Genomic DNA, 20511 nt, shown 5'->3' with positions numbered 1-20511 from the left:
CAGCTGCACAACTGGTTGCTGCTAACGACGAATCATCGAGGATTAGCCGATTAGGACGGTGAAGCGTGTCTGCTTCGGCTAGCGATAAGAACGTCCTCTAAAAAAAAAGAAAAAGCGATAAGAACGTCCTCTAAAAAAAAAAGAAAAAGCGATAAGAACGTCCCCACCATGACACCGGAAAAAGCGCCAGATAACATCGCCTAGTCTCGTCTCCGACTCCGACCGCGACAAGAATAGGCGGGCGACCACCGATTCCGCTCGCAACCCGGCTCCAGCCCACCGACTCGGTTTCCTCCTCGGTGGTTCTCCTCTCCGCTCCTCTATAAATGCAGCCCGATCCTCGCTGCTTTTTCTTCGTTGAGGATGGTCCCATGGCTTCCTTCCTCTTCTCGCGCGGTCATTCTTCCCCTTTTCCCCTCCGCCGCGGGTGGGCTGGTAAGTCGGTAGGTAAGGGATCAATCGGTTTCGATCTCACCTCGTTCGCTGCCGTTTGTTGATTGATGATCAGGCGCACCAACTAGCCGGATAGATTGCCCGCTTGCTCGTCCTTTTCTGGTGCTTGATCCGTTCGGTTTGGGGGGGGTCTAGTTTCGGCGATTTGCTTCTGCTGTTGTGTTAGTTTTCTGAACACAGTATCTCTTTCGATTGGTTTATGGCTAATTGTGGTTTGCTGTGTTGGGTACAATATGCGCGATCGGTTGGTTTGTGTCAATTCATGTTTGGTGCGATGGATTTGTCATGGATATTTTGGGCTTGATCAAAGGCTAGATGAACTGAAGTTTTCGCTCTGAATTGGTCATGGTTAGGATTGCTCACTGGCCTCAGATTATTGTTCGGTTCCTTTCAAGTTCGTGATGCTTGGTTTTGTTTGAGACCGTTCGTCTGCTTGCAGCTATGCAGTTTTTCCTTCGGATCTAGTAATTTTTATGATAAGGTCAAGTCATATCAGAAAATTTAAGGTCTGTTCAGAGCTTTCAAATCACCGGCTTTAACTTGTTCAATTTCGGCAAGACATACTCTTCAGATTATCTTGAATATGGTTGTGTGTCATCTTAACCGGACCATGTATTGCTTTTTGGCTTTGATAAAAATCGTCACTATGTGCTAGGGCGTTGGAATGATTCTTCTGTGTCAGTTCTTAGTTAAAGTTTAACATCAGGATTTCTCGCGAGGATTTAAGGAGCTCTTTTTGACCGCCTTCCCTGTGGATTAATTTATCCTAGTACAGGAACTACAGATTACTTGCTGCTTGACCTGCTCAGTTTGAGGTACAGATCTCGTGATTTCCCTGTTTACTGGTGTTAGTTTTAGGAACCTTGATGCTTTGGTTTAGGGCTATGGTTAATTGCAATTTATTGAAATTTCAATATGTCAATATTGTGCAGTTGGTTTGCTTCCATTACAAGCAACTGTCCAAGAACATTTTATTTGTAATACGAACATTTATAAACCAGAGAAATTGAAGCTTGTTGTATGGGATTGGTCATTGTTAGGAATAGTCTTTGGTGTATAAGATGTTTTCTCCATTCCATTCAAGACTGCTGCTACGCTTTTGGGTCAAAATAACAAGTGAGATTGATATTATTTGGAGGCCATTTGTCTGCTTGGAAAACTCTGGTTATTTAAGTCCATCCTGCTGCGCTTTTATGGTTGTCTTGTCAGAACATAGACATGGCCATAGTTCTCCGAGAATTTGACGTTAACTTGTTTACTTCCGGAAAAGCTATATCAGTCAGTTATTAACTTGCTGTGAGGGTGGTTATGTAGTAACTAAGAAGACACATCCTAAAGTTTCTGTGGTAGACGATTCATTTGGCAGTTCTTTCGAACAATATTACAAGGTTGTGAAGGTGATTCTGAAATCTTTTGACTACTTTGGGTGAAATTAATTTGAAGATTTATTTCAAGAACATTTATGGACCTCAACATTATAAAGCCATCTGTTTGAAGTTTCTTCTGAGTAGAAACAATTGCTTTATGAACCATGGAGGAGTTCTCAGTAGCAGTATTTGATTTCTACTTGGTCCAGCTTGCATCTCCAGTAGTATCCTTTACATATGGGCTTGTACTGTTCCATAACTAGCTAGGATATGGGTTCATTTCAACATATGATTGGCCCTCTTGTATGTTGGTTTGGTGTCATCTTGTAATTTGTGTGTTCATTAAGCTTCCCTCTGATGTTGGAAATTGTAATTATCAAATGATATAGACGTCCATATACTGATTTAGTCTGTATAATAGTTGTAACATGGTAATTTGTTTTGATAATCCTGAGTTGTAACATGGTAATTTTGTCCATATACTGATTTAGTCTGTATAGAATGAAACTCTATGGCTCTTGTGGCATTGTTCTCTCTTGCTTTCATTTTGTGAGTGTTGAATGTAGCATTGTAGCACTTCATTCAGGAACTAGGATATTTCCAGGAATATTTTGGATCGTCTTGCAGCTTCCACAGTTTTGAAAGTTATTCATCTTCTATACTAACTTGGTAGATAACTGAAGTTTACAGTGTCGAGGCAATTTTTGCTTAGGCTCATAAAAGATGGAAATGTGGATGTTTTTTAAATATTATGCTTGATAGGAATTGTCCTAAATTATATATCTTATGTCCAGGGCTTTTGAATTGAGGTGAATCCCTTGAACTTAGTTGCTAATCACAACAACACATTATCACTAACTTGTTTCTTCTTACAGTTTGTCTGGTATATTTCTTTCTTTATAATTATTATATCTCATTCAACATAGTATCCCCAATTAAGATTTGCCAAGAAAGGACCTTAAACAAGAGCACATTGTTGCTTGCCAATGAGAATTTTTTGCCTTGTGAGGTAGTGCCATACTAACAGAACAACTAATATATAGCATCCTTTTGCATGTATTAATTCACTTAAATGTGCATGCTTATTAGTATTTTTGTCCAGTGTAATGCTTTATATAGTTATCAATTTTATTATACGTTGTGAAGATAAACTTAGCTCAACTGGGACCTTGTTTTGTGTAGAATCCCTTCTTCCTTTTTTTTTTATATATACCTGCATGTGTGGAACTTCCATTTCATTTTCTTGTTTTGTGTAGAATCCCTTCTTCCTTTTTTTATATACCTGCACGTGTGGAACTTCCATTTCATTTTTTTTATATACCTGCATGTGTGGAACTTCCATTTCATTCTAGGGTGGCCCTTGCATGTTTTTGCTAGATGGCTAGCATTCTTCCTTAGTTTCAATTTTGTCCTTAAGACTTGTTTTGTTGCATCATTTTTCTTGTGTGATTGAAATTGCATACAAGCTACAGAATTCACTAACTGGTTATTTCTCTTGTCAATAAATCTGTGATTGAAACTGCATACAAGTTCTCCATTTTATTTGTCTAATTAGACTAGTATAGTGGTTTTGAGAACCTTGATTGTCCACCAGTTGTTTTATTTGTGCATCAACTCTGTGTGCATGGTTTCAGTTTGTCTTTTTAATTTGAACCAACCTTAAATCTCTTCATACATTATCTGGTGGTTTTAGTAATCTCTTTTTGGCTAAATGTATAGGTGCTTTAGTTTTTGTAGCATTAATTTATTCTAGGCAAATAGTTTTATTTTATGGTCTAAAACTTGATGCTTTCTTTGTGCTAAATATATCCTATATCCAGCTAGCGCCTTAACATTTCATTTTTTTTCTTGCTAATTATTAATTCCCAGATTGTTTGTTTTCCATCTGCATAACCAAATATTAGAAATATCGTATCAATGTTCTATGGTTGCTTGTTTGACGTCAATGCAATTACTGTGCCATTACTTGTGTCTATGTCTAGTAATGCATGAGATACAAGTTCAAATAAATACTGTTTGTGTGTGTTCTTTCTAGGCATTACTAAGCTAGTAGCTGCCATTTGTATTGCTATTAAAAGCTTTGATGCCTTCACACCTTTCGCGTTTTTATAAATAAGGCGATAAGGCGGCTAATTTGGTTTAATTAGAGTTTTCTTTTACTTTAGCTCCTGCAAGAATTTTGTTTAATTATATTGCATGTGCCAATGCTTTTTGGTTATTCTTTGATTTACTTCCTATTAGAGTGCAGTGACGTACGACATATTGAAAGTGCTTAAAGTACATATCAGAAAATGACTTTAAAATGGTTTTAAGTGTGATATACACCTAAAATGCTTACATTAATATCATTTTGATAATGACTTGATCCCTAACCAAGCTTTGATGCAGTACTGTTCTGATAGTCTTCGTAGTTACTTTAACAAGATGATGGATTTAATTAAATATAATGCACATAGTCCTGACTCCTGAATCTATATAGCTACTTATTAAACCTATCCTTTCCACCACCTGACTCCTGAATTGATATGATCTTTAACAGGATTTAGAACATGCAATTAAATTGAATATTATTAAAAATTGATAACTTGTTCTCTTAATGCCTTACCCTTATGTGTGTGTCGGCATGTACGTAAGTACGTTCTATCAGTTTGTGTGCATGACCTAGTAAGATTTATTTAGGGAAAATCTAATCCTAACATTTTCTTTACTGTGTTAATAATGTTGCTATATATGCTCCGTCAGTTTGTAAACATGACCTAGTAACAGTTATTTTAGGAAAATCTAATCCTAACATTTTTAATGTTGTTAATAGTGATTGCTATACACGCTCAATCCAAATTTAGTTGCTTTGCATAATAAGGTGCTAATTTAGAGTTGTATGTGTTGGAATGTACAAGTATTAATCATGTTAAATGTCCTAAATTCTGAAATCCACTGGCACCAGATGATTTCAGTTGTGTGAGAATATATTTTACATGAGCTTTCTGCCAAATATTGTCTTTTTCATGTTACAGTATGGACTTCTAGTTGTCAGATGTTTGGAATTTAGTAAAAATGATCATTTGCATGACGATAAGATGATTTCATTCCCAAAAATTGTTTTTTACTAAATTTTGTTCGCGTGATTAACATTTCATTCTTGCTAATTAGTTTTCCATCTGCATTCTGTTCCAAAGGCTAGAAAGTATCATATCCATGTTCTATGGTTGCTTTCTGATGTTTATTTATTTGATGTCAATATATGTTGTGTTACTATGCGAATACTTGTGAAGATCTAGTAATTCATGAGATTGAGGTCAAATAGATATAGTGTTTGTATGTTTTTTTTATGGAAATTGCTGAGCTAGTAATTATGTATTTAGTTTTCTTTTACCAGCTCATGTTTGTTTAATCATATTTCGTGTGTCATTGCCCATTCTGTGTGGTTATCGTTGATTTACCTCCTATTATTGTGCATAAAGTACATATCAGAAGATGTCTTCAAAATGTTTTTTGCAATGTGATACACTTAAAATGCTTACATTAATGTAATTTTATTATGACTTGATCATTTGCCAAGTTTCTTCTGATTTATGTCGTGTTTTCTTCAGCTATTTCCTTTGATGCACTACAGTTCTGATTTAGTAAGTTACTTAATAGGGTGATGGATATGGAATTAAATTTAATATAGTGCACATAGTTTTGAATCTATATTATTTAAAATATTTTCAACTTATCCATTCAAACGTGGTTTGATATGATCTTTAACAGGATGATGAATATGTAATTAAATTAAATATTATTAAAATGATAACTTGTTCTTATAATATCTTCCCTTTTGTGTGTGTATTGATTGGCATATACCTTCTGTCAGTTTGTTTACATGAGCTAACATTTATTTAGGGAATATATAATCCGAACATAATTTTTACTCCGTAACGTCGCCATGCTCAATCTAATTTTTTTCTTTGCATAGTACACTAATAATTGAGATATGTGTTGTGGTATTTAACCATGTTGAATATCCTAAATTATGTGTTGGGAGTATTAACCATGTTGAATGTCCTAAGTTCTGAAAATGCACTTGTGCTGACTTTGTATTTCATGTATATCCTTTGAAGGCAATATTGAGTATGGACTTCCACTTGTCGGATGCTAAAAATTTATCACAGAAAATCGGTTAATCAATGATAAGACGATTTCATTCGGAAAATTTGGTTTTAGCTAAATTTATTAGCGTAGCGTTCCAGTTATCCTTAGATGTTGAACTTAGTTTATGTTATCTGCCTGTTTGGCAAACTAGCATATACTAGTATAATTACCGGAACCTAGTGGTGGTAGTTAGTCTGTTTTTCTATGCGCATTTGCATTGTTAGTCTAATGCAAACTGCATTTGCATTTGTTTATTTTCGTCGGTATGGTTATATATAGCTCCTTCTGCCTAGGTTGCTTGTGGTGAATTACTAGTATTTGATTATGACGATAGTTGCTTTATTCGACGTTTTTGCTCTCCTTGATGTTGGTAGATGCTATGATGGGCTATGGGTAGCTAACTCGATCTATTCTTTATACTCACTAACTTCATACTGTTTAACAGTCAGAGGTGCTCCAATTGTTTTTTCACTTGACGTGTTGGGGTGTTATGTTTGGGGGTAGGGGGGTGCCTAACACTGCCAGTGCCGGTCCCAAGCCCGGATAAAAGTGGAGGGGGCACCGGTTTCTTCAAGTTTTTGAGTTGTGTGTGTGTGTGTTGGGGTGATCTCGGTGAGAAGTATCTTATGTTGTGTTGGCTGGTCAGTGGTCACTAATGTTGACACGGCAATATCTTTCGCCCAATAAGCTTCAGAAAGAGCAGAACTGCAGAAATATGGGCGGTGCCTGTACCTGTACGTTGCCCAAGCTAAGCACCAAAGAAAGAAAGGCTGTAACGCCAACAGTTGAAAGATCCCGTGGGATCAGCATCGAACTTCAGCAATCTTCAAGGACTGAACTCTAATCTGTGGTTATGTGGTCTGGTCTGTGGTTTTCCTGGTATTATTACATTGGTTGGTCGTTCATTGGTGGACAAATGGCAATGGAAGCTCGTCTTGTGCTGAAAGGAAGCTAGTGGTTATGCCGTTATGGTTTTCCTGGTATATTACATTAGTCATTCATTGGTGGACAATGGAAGCTCGTCTTGTGCTGAAGCAGCTGAAAGGATTATTGCCACTAAGCTTGTTGTTACTACTGTGAGCTCTCCAACGCTAGTTGCTGCAGGGATATGAAACAATCCAAAGACCATAAACTCCACTGATCCAACAGCAAACAAGCATTCCCAGTACACACGAACACCGTCATGGCGGCTAGTTGCTAGTGCGCACCATCCTCTGCCACGACCCACGCCGAGTGAGCATACAGGATGCGCCCCTTCCACCCCTGCAGCAACCACCCTGCATCCTCCTCGATCACGAATTCCTCGTGATGCCGCCTCCTCACCCTGCGCCTCACCGCCTCCACCACGTCGGCCTCCACCGCCACCTGTCTCAGCCCCGCGCGCCGATTCCTCGCCTGCCACCGCCTGTACGTCTCCGGCCGCTCCACCCGCTCCGCCCCTTCCCCGGCGATCACCCCCACCGCCGCCCGCCTCAGCACGTCCCTCTCCAGCACCGCCCGCAGGTGGCTCCCCTCCTCCGGCGTCGTCGCGTCCAGCATGTCGAACAGCGCCGAGAAGAAGAAGAGCGCCTCCCGGAACCTCGTCGGGAAGAAGGGCGCGCCGTGGGCGCCGTTCACCACGGCCTGGACGAACACCGCCGGGCGCATGTCGCGGATGCTGCCGAGGACCGTGTCCCGAGGGCTCGGGTCGTCGAACACGCCGCTCTCGTCCATCAGGGTGCCCAGGCTGAGCACGTCGTTCACGACGACCGCCGCCTCGTCGTGGTCGACGCCGACGACGTCCTCGGCGGTGACCGTCTCCCACCTCGCCGCCGCCACGGCGCGGAACTTGAATGGGAGCCCGAACGCGCGCGCGCAGTTGCTGAGCCGGCGCCCCGTCCTCTCGAGCCGTCGGGCTGGCCGGAAACCTGGCTGCGGGTGGCCGACGAGCGTCATCCTCACCTCCGGTGGCCCGCCTTCCCTCTCCGCCAGCCGCTGCAGCAAGGATGGCCACTGGAGGCCGTGGTACTGACCGCCGTAGTCCACGATGTGCACCTTGCTCCTCCCTTCCGCCGCGCGGAGGATGGCCATGTTGGCGAACGTGAACGCCACCCACTTGAAGCAGCACGCCGCCATGAACACCTGGTACGCTTCCAGCAACTCCATGGCCGACGCGCGCTCCTCCGCGGACGCGAGCAGCCGGTGCTCCAGGCTCGCCGCGCCGGCCAGCCGCGCCTCCAGGCCGTCGGCGAAGTAATGCGCCAGCCGCTCGGTGGCGTCCCCTGTCGGCGACGAGTGCCGCTTGATCTGCTCCAGGAGTTCGCCGGCGCTCCGGCGGTTGCCCGATGCCACCGCCTGCGCGCACGACATGAGCAGCTCGCGCAGGTCCACCACCTCCCCCTTGCCCTGCCTCCTCTTCCGCCGCGCCGCCTTCCCGCCGTTTTTCTCCGCGGGGACGCGTGGCGCGTTCATCTCCTCGTCCCCGTTGAGCATCATCTTCTCCAACATCTCGCCGACGCCATCGTCGTCGTCGTCCTCCTCCTCCGGCGTGGCCATCAGTTTGCTCGCCCTGCCCACCTCGGCCTCCAGCTCGTCCCCGCCATGCTTACTACCCTTCCGTCCCCTACCATTGCCGCTCCCCTGCATCATCAAGGCAGCAGAATCCTCCATGGGTGCACTGTTCACCTCACCGGCGATGCCGGAGGAGGAGGAGAGGATCTGGGCGAACGGCTGCTGCGCCTCGAGGAGAGCGGGGTGGTCGGGGTACAGGCAGAAGAACATGTCGTCGTCGATGTCCTCCTCCATGAGAATACGCGAGATGTACGGGAGCACCACATCGTCGGCCGCCGCGGCGGCTTCGGACGGCGGCGCGGCTGGCCCCATGAACTCCAGCAACGCAGCGCCCCAAGAAAACACGAACTCCTCTCATCACCGGAGTGCCATATGATGTACTAGGTGGTTTCCATGCTTACATTGGAGTCATCGATCAGCTAATCAGCCAGCGTATCGACATGGCTGTGGCTGATGGCATCAGGCATCAGCTGAACATAGGCATCATCTAAGCTCATTGATAAATGCGATGCGACCAACACACATAAGAACTGACGTTGTCAATCAGATCATCAGTTTTGTTCTCTGAAAAGGAAATTTTGTTACGTTTGTTGTATGGATAGTGAAAGTTACAACTTACAAGTGACAAAAAGGAAGGAACTCTAGCATCAGAAACAAAGCCAGCACCTCATCTGCTTGTTGAATTTTTCAGACGAATATGCAGCAACAAACCAGCCGTCCAGATCAAACCCAACTCATCCTGGCGAGCAGAACACGATGTAGAGAAATGGACAAACTTGTATTGTGCATCTGTGTACTATGTTTACCATGTCAACTTGAGGCAATTCTATATAAATCCTGTCAATTTGAGCGAAATGCTCAAGTGTATCGTCTCAGCTCTGAGATCTGAACTCTGAACAGGCAAGCAAAAGCAGAACAAGATGGAGCGTTCTTCTCCCAAGCCGGTCATTGCGCTCGTGCTGTTCGTCGTATGCATCGTCAGCTGTTTTGAGGATGCCACCGCCCAGTACAGCGGATCGTCCAACAACGGCGCGGCGGCGACGGGCCCCATGGCCGCCGGTGGGAGCTGCTCACTTGCTGTTGCTGCCGCTGTGCTCGCCGTCGCAGCGTTTGTCTGGAACTGAAACATTGTGGTTGAGCTCTCTGTTGCTTCTTTCTTTTCGTATAACTATGAGTGAATCATCTTAGTGATCTCCTTTGCTCTGGTTATTTTAGTATCTTATATTTTATATTTATTTTTATGATGTTCTTGTTTGCGTGAGATTTATGAGTTTTTATGTGTATGCGATGTGAATGGAGTACTTGGTCTTGCACGCCTATGAGTAAAGGTGTTCGTGTACGGTGTACCTGTTTTCTGTGTACGTCTGAAATGAAGTTGGAGTTGCTTGTGTACCTCTGTTGTCAAAAAAAAAAAAATTTAGCATGGTGGCCCGCGCAGATTGCACGGCTAGTATCGTTAAATTTTTTTCTCATATATTAGCTTAAATATTTTCATATTTTATTATTAAAATATATTAAAATGACAACATAATTTTAAATTCTTGGTTGAACTAACAAATGTGTGATATTTTTATTGTATTGTATATCATTATTTTTTTTCACATAGTAGCATATATTTTCACATAATATAATTAAAATATATTAAAATAGCAACATAATTTTAAATTTTGTACTAACTTAACAGCACCAACCAATATGTAATATTCATATTGTATTGTATATCACATATAATATTCATATTGTATTGTATATACGTGATAGTTACTAACTATTTTTAAATTTTGAATTTTTGTAATTTCTAAATTGGATTTCTATATGGATTCCAGACTCCTCTTCCAATATTTCTTATTTTCTAATTTAAAAATATTTCTTATTTTCTAATTTAAATGTTCTATTATTTATAAATTTTATTTCCATATGGACTCTAAACCTTTCTTTCAATAAGTATTTCTTATTTTTAATTTTGAATTCCAATTATTTTTAAATTGTATTACTATATGAACTCTAGACTCCTCTTCCCATATTTCTTTTAATTCTGAATTTCTGTTATTTGTAAATTGTATTTCCATAATGAATCTAAAATATTCTTTCAATATTTTTTATTTTTTAATTCCAAATATTAGTTATTTCTAAATTTTGTTTCTTTATGGACTCTAACTTTAGTTCCAAATTTTAATTAGTTCTACATTGTATATACATGGAGTCTAGTCTTCTCTTTGAATATTTCTTTTTTTTTAATTAGGAATTTCAGATATTTTTAAATTATATTTTTATATGGACTCTTTTTTAAGTAAATTCTATATAACTCTGGTCTCAATGTTTAGATTTCCTAAAAAAAATAATTGTAATTTCATATTAGTATAAATTGTATTTATACATAGATTCTTCTTGCAATAGTTAGTTATATTTTGAATTTCAGGTATTTTAAATAGTTTTGTTTTTTTTTACTTTTGGACTCTAAACGATACTAATGCACTGTGACCGGAGTCTATTTTTACTTGTATCGTTGTATTTCCGTTTCCACACACTAAGTCTGTTTCTTATTGATGTTTGACACTTTTACAGTTTCCATGAATCCTTGTCCGATTGATTGCTTTACTATTTCTTTTCATATTTTCATGCTATTAACATATCCTTCTCCGCTTGCCTTTTTTATTTTTCTTATTTTCTTCGATTAACGTGGTAATTTCTAGGCCGTGAGAACAAATGTGGTGGCTTCTTTTTCTATTACTTTAATAAGATAATAGATTTGTTCTTGTTGTATTTGAACAGTTTCAGGACCGGTTTGTGCTGCTCATCAGGGATCTCCAGCTGACTGTTGCAGATTTGTGTCCTAATCCAGTTAATGAGTTGGAAAAATCATGAGATTTGGCACGCAGAAAATATTATACAGCCATCGGATTCATGAGTCATGCAGCTCCTAAATATCTTTCCAAAAACAGAACATCATCTCTACAAAAGAAGTAAAAGTGCATAGTTAACAACTACAGAATATCACACCCAACCACTCACAGAATTGGACAGAGTATCTGCAAAAGAAGGAAATGCTCAGAATTAACAGCTCCTAAAACACAAATTCCTAAAACTGAACATTATCTCTGGAAAAGAGGGGGAAATGTGTATTTTACACTGCATAGAAACCAAAGACATTTTACACTACGTAGAAACCAAAAATTTGTATTTGATAATGAACCTGAAAACTAATTACTAACTTGCACCAGATTTCAGGGGTAAAATGCCACCTAGGAAACGAGGCATCAACCCTCCAGGCTCCACGGCACTGTAATACTACTGTCTTATCTTCTGATAAAAAGGCTAGAAACAAAATAGAGTAAATTACATGTTGGACTATATTTTTTTACCATGGTTTCACTTTGGGCTACCCTTAATATAATGTTTTCACCTTAGGCCAGATTTTATACCAAAACCTTTCACTTTGGGCGTATGGCCCATAGTCAGTCTCTCAGAGCCAATCTCTCATCCCTATCTGATCATCTCCAACTGTTTTCATCGATGGCTGTAGACCACAAAGACCACGACGCCTAAGAGAGCTCGAGCATATATAACAGAGCTGACGCCCGCGCATCTCAAGCTCGTAGTCCAGCCAGCACGGGGTCAACCTCCGCCAACACGGCGTCACACTAGCTCGACTTTTGTTCCCGTCGTGCCGGCCGGTCTCAGGCTCAAGCTCGATGTCTGGTGGCTTGATCTCGACTTCCGCCCGCACTCGCACGCCATTCCCTGGCTTGATTTCAATCTCCGCCGATGTCGTCCGGTGGCTCGACCTCGACTTCCGCCTGTTCCCGCACACACGCATTTCCCAGTCTCGATTTCAATCTCCGCTGTCGTCATGCCCCGTCTTGACCTCGAGCTCTCCCATAGTCCCATGTCGGCGCGCCACCCCCGGCCTTGACCTCTGCCGTGTCTCTCCCCGCTCGACGTTGATGCCCCGTCTTGACCTCGAACTCTCCCATAGTCCCATGCCGACGCGCCACCCCCGGCCTTGACCTCTGCCGTGTCTCCCCCCGCTCGACGTCGACCTCCAGGCACCAGCAGGCATCAGCACCCACAAGCTGTCCTTGAGCTCGAGCTCCTATCCACCACCCCAGCTTGACCTACGTGGCTCCGTCGCCCCAGCGTGCCGTCCTCAAGCTCGAGCTCTTCTCCGCCGCCGTCGGCCCTCGCTAGCTTGACTTCGTTCTTCACCTACGCCCGCACGTCGTCCCCGAGCTAGAGCTCCTCTCCGCCGTCGTCGCACCTCGCTTGACCTCGATATTCAGTAGCACTAGCACATCGTACTTGGGCTCAAGCTCCTCTCTGCCGTCCCGGTTCAACCTCGATCTCCACGGCTACTCCGATGCCCGCGCGCCATCCCGGAGCTCAAGCTCCTCTCCACCGCCGTCGCCTCCGTGACTCGACTTCTGCTGTACCTGGACGTACACGAGCTCCTCTTTGCTCACGTCGCCTAACATCGACCTCCACACGAGTCTTTCCAGTCACAAGCTCCCCATGTTGCCCCCAAGGCTTTAGCGTGATCTCTGCCCACACCGCCATGAGATGGTTGGGTGAAGTTGGAAAGAGATCAACGGTGTGGTAGGAGATGAGTCAGCGGACTCGCTGGTTCCTTCCCAACCGAGAAGTTTCCTTTTTTTTTTCCCCTCAGCCACACTGGCAAGTGGACCACTGGTCCAAAGTGATACATTTTGGTAATAAAATCTGGTGTAAAGTGAAAGCATTCAGTTAATGGTGGTCCAATGTGAAACCATGGTTAAAAAACATGGACCAATATGCAATTTACTCAACAAAATAATACCTACAATATCTACTCATCCTTTGAGGTAGATGAGACCATGAAGCTTCCAATAACATCGCTAGGGCTTAAAGCATGGGGCACCACCAGGTTCTGCCCTGAATCCGAGCTGATATGGCAATTCACTGTAGAAGGTGCACAACTCTGTCTCACACCCAACTCCGGCTTTCCAGCAAAGCACTGAGCCATTCCATCACAACCCAAAACATTATCAACTCCACATTGTGCTTGGATCGGGCAACTACCCAATGCACCATTGATCCTCGATCGCACATCCACCAGTAACGACCTCAACCGTACCACCTCCACCTCAAGTGCAGCCTGCCCTTGCAGCCTCTTCACCAGCTGCTGGTTAATGACACGGAGCCTCTTCACTTCCTCTTCCAAGTGTGCTGTATGAGCCTTCTTCTTCTGCCGGTATTTGCGGACAGCCTCGCGGTTGCCCAATGGCTTGCGGCTCTTCTTTGGCTTGGCTTTGTCACCTCCACAACTATCATCATCTGAGCTGAAGACACGGGTGTGAGTGTGGTAGCATGTATGGGTGTGCTCTGTTGCCGATGGACCAGGCGGGTTGCAAGTATGAGTGTGTGTGCATGTTGTCCTGATGCTTGGCAGGAAGTCATCAAGGCTGGTTGGAATCTCTGGATTTGGAAACATCATTTGGCTGGAAAGCTCTATCTCCCCGTCATCCATATTTTTTCACCCAACTTAGAAGATGCAGATGACTAAATGAGTGGGCGGATATATAAATTCTTACACCAAATAGGCCCTGTATAAAGTTCAGAAAATTCACAGAATCAGATAACAGTACCAGGTTGGATTGTTCAGAGAGTAGAGAAACTAAATTCAAAAAAAATGTTTCCTCAAGTAAATGAAATAATCTAGGTTAAACATTGGCATAACTACTGGACAGAGACATGGCAGTTTATGCTGCAAATGTATATTTGAAGCTAACCTAACAATTGCAACCTTTGACATTGCCCTGTTGTTCAAAAACCTAAATTTGTACTAGAATTCTTCAGAACAAAAGGATGTATCAACTATCAAGCATGACTTGACCAGATAGAGCATACATAACAGTTCGTATATAAATAAAGATCAGCATCATGAACCTAACATGTTTCAGGGAAATCAGACACCTAGCATCATTGATGATCATGTTAACTGTAGCACTTCGCGTACAATATTGGGCAGGCAAAATATCAATGAATATAGAACGGTACAGCATAGCCGGATAGCCCAACCCTGAGTAACTATGACTCTATGAGCAACCTAAAGATAATTAACTAGGAGTTATTTCATTAGAATGAAGTAAATGGATAAATATGATCTGTCATTTTTGTCATGCGCAAAAGCATCATAAATTTAGAAGTTGGCCAATCCGGCGCCTAGAAGTCCAATACAACATGTACAATCACCATATGGCCGGAAATTTTGATGCACAAATTAGAAAAAGAATTTGCAAGTTAATTGCAAAGGGAATTAACCAATCATTCTCAGGCGGAGAAAGCACGCACCTTTCACCTGCTGCCAGGACCGCCGGATTGCAGTGTCGTCGCCGGCGTCCGATGCTTCGTGGACTCGCCGTCGACCGGAATATGGAGCTGTGGCCCGCGCCGCCCTGTACGAGGTTCCCCGGAGGAGGCGTCTAGTCGAGAAGCAGCGCACCAGAGAGCCCGTGGATGCTTTTAGATTAGAAGGCTAGAATGGATGGAGGGGCGGCACGTACCCGTCCGCCTCTCGAGAGAGTCAACACGACGTGTTCAGCTCGGGCAGCATCAACCGTGTCTCCAGTCTTGAGCACACACGTCGCTGCGCCACCCAGCCAAGCCACACCTCACTGTCTACCTCAGATTCTGGCCCAGAAATCTCATAGTCCATGTGGCTTACAGGGGTGAATTGACGGTACTGCAAAAGCGAAAGATAATGTAAAACAGGCTTACAAAGAGACCTGAAACTGGCTTATACTGTACCAGTGCACCATCAGATTCAGCACTCTGCGATACAGGTAAAATACGCATGTACAGTCTTGTTTCAGAAACGCATTCCTCTAATAAATCGACGAGTACAAACAGTATAAATTATTTCTACCAGATTTTCTGGTAATTTTCTGCAACGACACTACATCTTCTAAGTGGTAGCTACAGCTATGCTGATCAGATCAGTACGGGCGGCGCCGGCCTTTGTGGCGGCTACTGCTGTTGTCGTCTCCTCTCTGCCGCTTTGCACCTGGCCTGCTACTGCCGGAGCTGCCACCACCACCGCCATAGCGGCCGCCACTGCCGCCATGACGTCCTCCACTGCCGCTACGATGTCCAGCTTGCTGCGGCGGCGGCGAAGCCAGCGGCAACTGTCCACCAGGCTGTTGTCTGCAAAGAAGCAATGAAGATATCATCAGCAATGGAAATGCCAAAATGACATGTAACTGAACAGAAGTCATTTCATCTCATCTCATGCTGATAGGTGATAACATGTTATTAGCTTTTCTGAAGAAAAGATGGTTGGTAGCGCTTACACAACATATACGAGACGACCATCCGGTAACATCATTGGAACCATTGCTGCACCTGGAGGAGCTCTTGGAGCATACAGCATAGGCTGCAAAATGCAGAGCATACAATGGTTAGAAGGGCATCAATCATCCTTTACTACATGTATTTACTCATTGATTGGGCAAAGGGGTCTATGATGATGATGTACTCGTGTACCTGTGCAGTACTAGCAGGAGCAGCACCATAGGCACCTGGTACTGACATGATACCATATCCAAGTGGAGGATAACTCGGGAGCAATGGAGCTCCATTTGAACTAGGTAGTGGTACTCTATCATCCTTCTTATCAGCAGCAGGAGGTTTCGCAAGTGAGCAATCCAGGACCTGACCTGTTAAGAGAAATATGTGAGACCTTGAATGCACCAGACAAACCAGACTAAGCATAGTGGGACATTTTTTGGGGGAATACGCAAGCATAGTGGGACATTACAGCGCAAGAGGAAAGCTCACCATCAAGCTCATATCTCTCTGTGTTCTGCAGAGCCCTCATGGCCATGGATCTGTCCTTAAAGTGAACAAAACCATACCTATTATCATGACCTCCTCTTGAAGGAGGAAGAACAACCTTTTCAATTTCACCATGGTGCTCAAACAGCCTTTTCAGCTGTGCTTGAGTAACATTCTTGGGCAGATTTTTCACATATACAGATTTAACCTGAAAACACACGCAAAATAATCAAGTTCAAATAAAACATCATGGTATAAGAATTATACACAAACAAAGTAAAATTGTTCATGTTATGCTTGAACGAACCTGAGAAGTAGAGGCCGAGTCGTTATTCTTAGGATCTGCCCAGCTGACTGTAGGAGCATTTGAATCTAGTTTGAATGTTGGGGAAGACATCTCCTGCCTTGCATACTCTGCACATGCATGGTTGTAGTATTCAACAAAACCATAACCCCGATTGCGATTTGCACTTGAGACCTACAAGTACAAAGAAATTTTTAGGAGAAACAAGATCGAGGGTGCATAACAAAGTTGTTGAACTACCCAGATCCATACCTTCATGAGATCAGCTTTTAATACTCCTGGACCAACTTCCTCCACAACCTTTCTGAAATCATCATCTGTCCAACTATGGGGTACATTTCCAATAAAAAGCTTGTTCTTAGCCTGCGAGGAAGAAACCCTTATCCGCTTTCCCTGTAACGAGAAGCATAATGAAAAAATTCAGTAGGTATAAAAGATCAAGATAGATAAGTTGTCAGCTATAACAGGGAACCAGGAGATATTCTGCACATGTGTGTGATCAAGGCAGCAAAGCTATGTTTTCCAAAATTATTGGTAAGAGAACATAAGCTACCACTACTCCCAATCATGAACAAGTGTTTCCTGTTAATGGCATAATCAGTAGTTTTAACCAAATATTACACGTTACAAAACCATGATATTACTAGAGATCATGTATAGTAGATATGTGTGTGCCCCTCCCTCTTTCTTCCTACATATCCAGGGAAACAGGGAGCACAGCTGATGTGTGAAATTACTGTGCTATGTCAAAATCAACAGAAGTCAACTGCAGATATAAGTGCAATAAGACTGAAAAAAAATTAAAAAAAAGGAAAGCTTATTGCATGATAATATTCGAGTGAAATCACTATTTTGTTCTCTACCAGTTCACATTTGGAAACTGCAAAAGGTGTAGTAAAAATGTCCAGAACTTGCTTGATCAATTACCAATCTTAGGTTAAAAATCAATGGCACTGATGGAGTGACAGTATAGACATTTCTCAAGTTCAACAGAAAACAAACCTTCAGTTTTGCATTGTTCAATTCTTTGACAGCCTTTAATGCCAAACCTTTTGTTCTAAAATTAACAAAAGCATATCCCCTGCTATCGTCCTTTCCTCTCATCATTCTCACCTGCATAAAACGGGAGAATATGTAATTCAGAACAAAACAGGCCACATGGAAACATAAAATGAACAATGTAAGCAGTACTTACTTCCACAACTTCTCCAACTGGTTCACATAGTCTCTTCAGATCTTCAGAAGATACATCACTGGAGATGCCTCCAACATATACTTCAGAACCATGGGGAGGAAGAGCAAGAAGCTCAGCATGCTTTCCCTTTTCAGTAACATCCTTCTGGTGAACACCTTTAGTTTTACTTACACCTTCAGTTTCATCAGATTCCTCTTCTTCCTCCTCATCTTCCTCCTCATCTACCTCCTCAACTTCCTCCACGACATCTTCATCCTCCTCTACCTCCTCCTCTTCTATCTCCTCCTCAATTTCTTCATATTCAATTTCCTCCTCTTCTACCTCCTCCTCCTCATCATCATCAAACTCCAAACATTCTTCTGATTTTTCTGGTTCAACTGAATTGGCAGAAGCAGCATTATCTGTCCTCCTTGGCATCTTGAAAAGCTCAAAGTTCCAAGGCAACTTTGGAAAGAGCAAAGGAGCCAACAATATTGGGAGAGCAAAGTGATGATACAAGGATAGGAAGAAAAACAACCAAATAAACAAGAGTACTTGTTATGCAATAATGTCAAACAGGATGCAGCCATGGGTATCCAACTGGATAGAAAGAAAATGTATATGGAACAAATGAGGAAACAGTGGTATGGTTACAAAGGATTACACGGGGAGGTTCTCAAGATACAATCCCCAATCAGCATGGACAGCAAGAGCATGCAAAAGAGGGGAAGCAAAGATGATGCAATGCGAAGAATAATCAACAAGCTGATGATGCCAATATATTCCGTGAAATGGAAGGGAAAGGAAAAGAAAAGAAAAAGGCACAGAGATAAAAGCACGATGAGAAATAGAATACAATTTGCATAATATGATATCTGAAGTAAAAATCTAATTCCTGAGTAAATAACATGACAGCAGTTGAGAGTCTGACTAATAACAAAGAATGGAGCAAAATGCTAACTGGAACAATTTTCAAACAGCAAGCAATCAACCTAGCCCTTGCTTAATTTTTAGGATCTTAAGTACCATATAGATAATTACATGCTGACTCTATTTTTCGTTAAGAAAGAGATATCACCTGCACTGTTCAGCACATTGCAATTTTCGCATAAGTTAAAAAACAACTATTAGGACCTAAAATTAATGGACTGAATATATGAGTAAAGTTTGTTCGTTTATATACAAGGGCCTGTACAAACATATTAGATCGAAGAAGTAGATTAGTGCTCTCGTTTCCAAATAGCACAAGATAGGTATTGGGAAGGAGAAATATTAACGAAATGACGCAATCCAGCAATCGGAAAGGATAAATTTCGACGAACTAGCGCGACCCCAACAATTGAAAAGAAGAGATCTTGACGAGCGCCTTACTGCTGCTGCCGCTCCCAAATCGCAAGGCAAAGAACAACCAAGAACGTAACAAGATTGGAATCAGAGATTTGGTTCTCACCTTGGGGAGGTGTGGTCTGGTCCCGAGCAAATTAGGGGGAATAAGCCACCTGCGAGCCCTAGTCTCGAGCTGGAAGGAGAGGAATACGATGGGAATGGAGATTTGCATCCAGCCCCTCGATTTTTTCACTGATTACAAATTCATCCTTGACGAAGAGTCCGGCTCAGCCCAATACAGGAAATGTCCCTGAGGCCTTGGACCATGGCGGCCATATAAAATCTTGATGGGCCTCCAATGTGCGGCGAAATGCACGGCAGTGTTTTGTTTCTTTCAAACTTCCAAAAATTCCCGTCACAACAAATATTTAGACACATGTATGAATCATTAAATATAGATAAAAAACCAATTGCACAGTTTGTATGTAAATTACGACACGAATCTTTTGAGCCTAATTATACAATAATTTGACAATGTGATGCTACAGTAAACATTTGCTAATGACGGATTAATTAGGCTTAATAAATTCGTCTCGCAGTTTACAGGCGGAATCTGTAATTTGTTTTGTTATTATTCTACGTTTAATACTTTAAATGTGTGTCCGTATACTTAAAAAAAATTGGCACACGAACAAAACGCGGCCTAGGTTAATCAGACTCAGCGAAATATTACTCGATTAATACAATTGAAAGGAGAGAGAGAGTCAATGATGCATATATGATTGGACAGGACTTCATGTAGGGCCTCATCTTTTCTCTTATACTTATACTTATCAGTCAAAAATTAAATTTTCAACCTTAAATTTGGAGCTGCTTTTCGTTTATACTTATACTTATCAGCCAAATTTTGAATTTTCAACCGTAAATTTGGAGCTAATTTTGAGGTTTTTTTCATCGAAGTTTATTTTTTAGCCTTTGCTTTTAGATCTTTAAGAACATATATATAAAAAGTTTTATTCACAAATTACTTTTTATTTGCAAATATGTCGTTTCTCTTAGTTCGCAAATAAGCGAAATGATGGCTTCGGTATTCTTGTTGCTAGCTTTTAATGAACCTAAAGATAGTACTACTTACCCCCCCCCCCCCTTTGATTTCAAATTTGAAAGATTTTAATCATATCGAAAAAATTCCTATAAAAATTCCTATAAAAGCATTTGAAACAAGGATTGAATCATATCATTTTGTGTAAATTTCACAAACTACATGTATGTTGACCAAACTATCACAAAACAACAAATTTGGCACCAAATTTCTCACAGAACTACAGATTTAATGTGTTTAAAAAATAAAACAACATATTTAATATTGAATTCATCACAAAAGTACATATTTTAGA

The 20511-nt window shown here is 41.9% G+C and overlaps 2 protein-coding genes and 2 long non-coding RNA genes across 7 annotated transcripts; 1 reads left to right on the top strand and 3 right to left on the bottom strand.

Annotated features, from left to right (window-relative positions):
* The first annotated feature begins 356 nt into the window (after positions 1-356).
* LOC136354726 (uncharacterized) lies at positions 357-2346 on the top strand. The gene is made up of 4 exons (XR_010738439.1): positions 357-801; positions 893-959; positions 1109-1268; positions 1386-2346. It is a non-coding gene; the product is annotated as an uncharacterized lncRNA (long non-coding RNA).
* A 4704-nt stretch (positions 2347-7050) lies between these two features.
* Positions 7051-9814, bottom strand: LOC107279777 (scarecrow-like protein 30). The gene has a single exon (XM_015764250.3). It carries the CDS (start codon positions 8811-8813, stop codon positions 7149-7151), a length of 1665 nt encoding a protein of 554 aa, XP_015619736.1. The 5' UTR covers positions 8814-9814; the 3' UTR covers positions 7051-7148.
* Positions 9815-11566: 1752 nt separating this feature from the next.
* LOC107279776 (uncharacterized) lies at positions 11567-14989 on the bottom strand. The gene is made up of 3 exons (XR_010738438.1): positions 14829-14989; positions 13319-14080; positions 11567-13217 (listed from the first exon to the last, which is right to left on the bottom strand). It is a non-coding gene; the product is annotated as an uncharacterized lncRNA (long non-coding RNA).
* Positions 14990-15258: 269 nt separating this feature from the next.
* On the bottom strand, positions 15259-19348 carry LOC4351445 (heterogeneous nuclear ribonucleoprotein Q). 4 transcript variants are annotated; one of them, XM_066306310.1, is made up of 10 exons: positions 19160-19291; positions 18453-18553; positions 17810-18253; positions 17617-17727; positions 16867-17007; positions 16618-16788; positions 16314-16518; positions 16020-16192; positions 15827-15909; positions 15259-15680 (listed from the first exon to the last, which is right to left on the bottom strand). In XM_066306310.1, the coding sequence occupies exons 3-10, from the start codon at positions 18224-18226 to the stop codon at positions 15473-15475; spliced, it is 1509 nt and encodes a 502-aa protein (XP_066162407.1). In that variant the 5' UTR covers positions 18227-18253; positions 18453-18553; positions 19160-19291; the 3' UTR covers positions 15259-15472. The 4 variants fall into 4 exon arrangements, with proteins under 4 accessions (XP_066162407.1, XP_015619733.1, XP_015619730.1 ...); XM_015764247.3 differs by having other exon boundaries at positions 19239-19291; XM_015764244.3 differs by lacking the exon at positions 18453-18553 and having other exon boundaries at positions 19239-19348.
* Positions 19349-20511: the final 1163 nt, after the last annotated feature.

Source organism: Oryza sativa, chromosome 12 (assembly GCF_034140825.1).
Source record: "Oryza sativa Japonica Group chromosome 12, ASM3414082v1".
NCBI lineage: Eukaryota > Viridiplantae > Streptophyta > Magnoliopsida > Poales > Poaceae > Oryza > Oryza sativa.
This window is presented reverse-complemented; position numbering and strand designations above follow the sequence as displayed.

Coding starts and splice junctions, on each gene's coding strand:
- LOC107279777 (XM_015764250.3), bottom strand. CDS start 8,813: ATGGGGCCAGCCGCGCCGCCGTCCGAAGCCGCCGCGGCGGCCGACGAT.
- LOC4351445 (XM_015764244.3), bottom strand. CDS start 19,346: ATGCAAATCTCCATTCCCATCGTATTCCTCTCCTTCCAGCTCGAGACT. Junction 17,728..17,809: donor CAGTTGGAGAAGTTGTGGAA/GTAAGTACTGCT, acceptor CGTTTTATGCAG/GTGAGAATGATGAGAGGAAA. Junction 17,008..17,616: donor TGAACAATGCAAAACTGAAG/GTTTGTTTTCTG, acceptor TTCTCGTTACAG/GGAAAGCGGATAAGGGTTTC.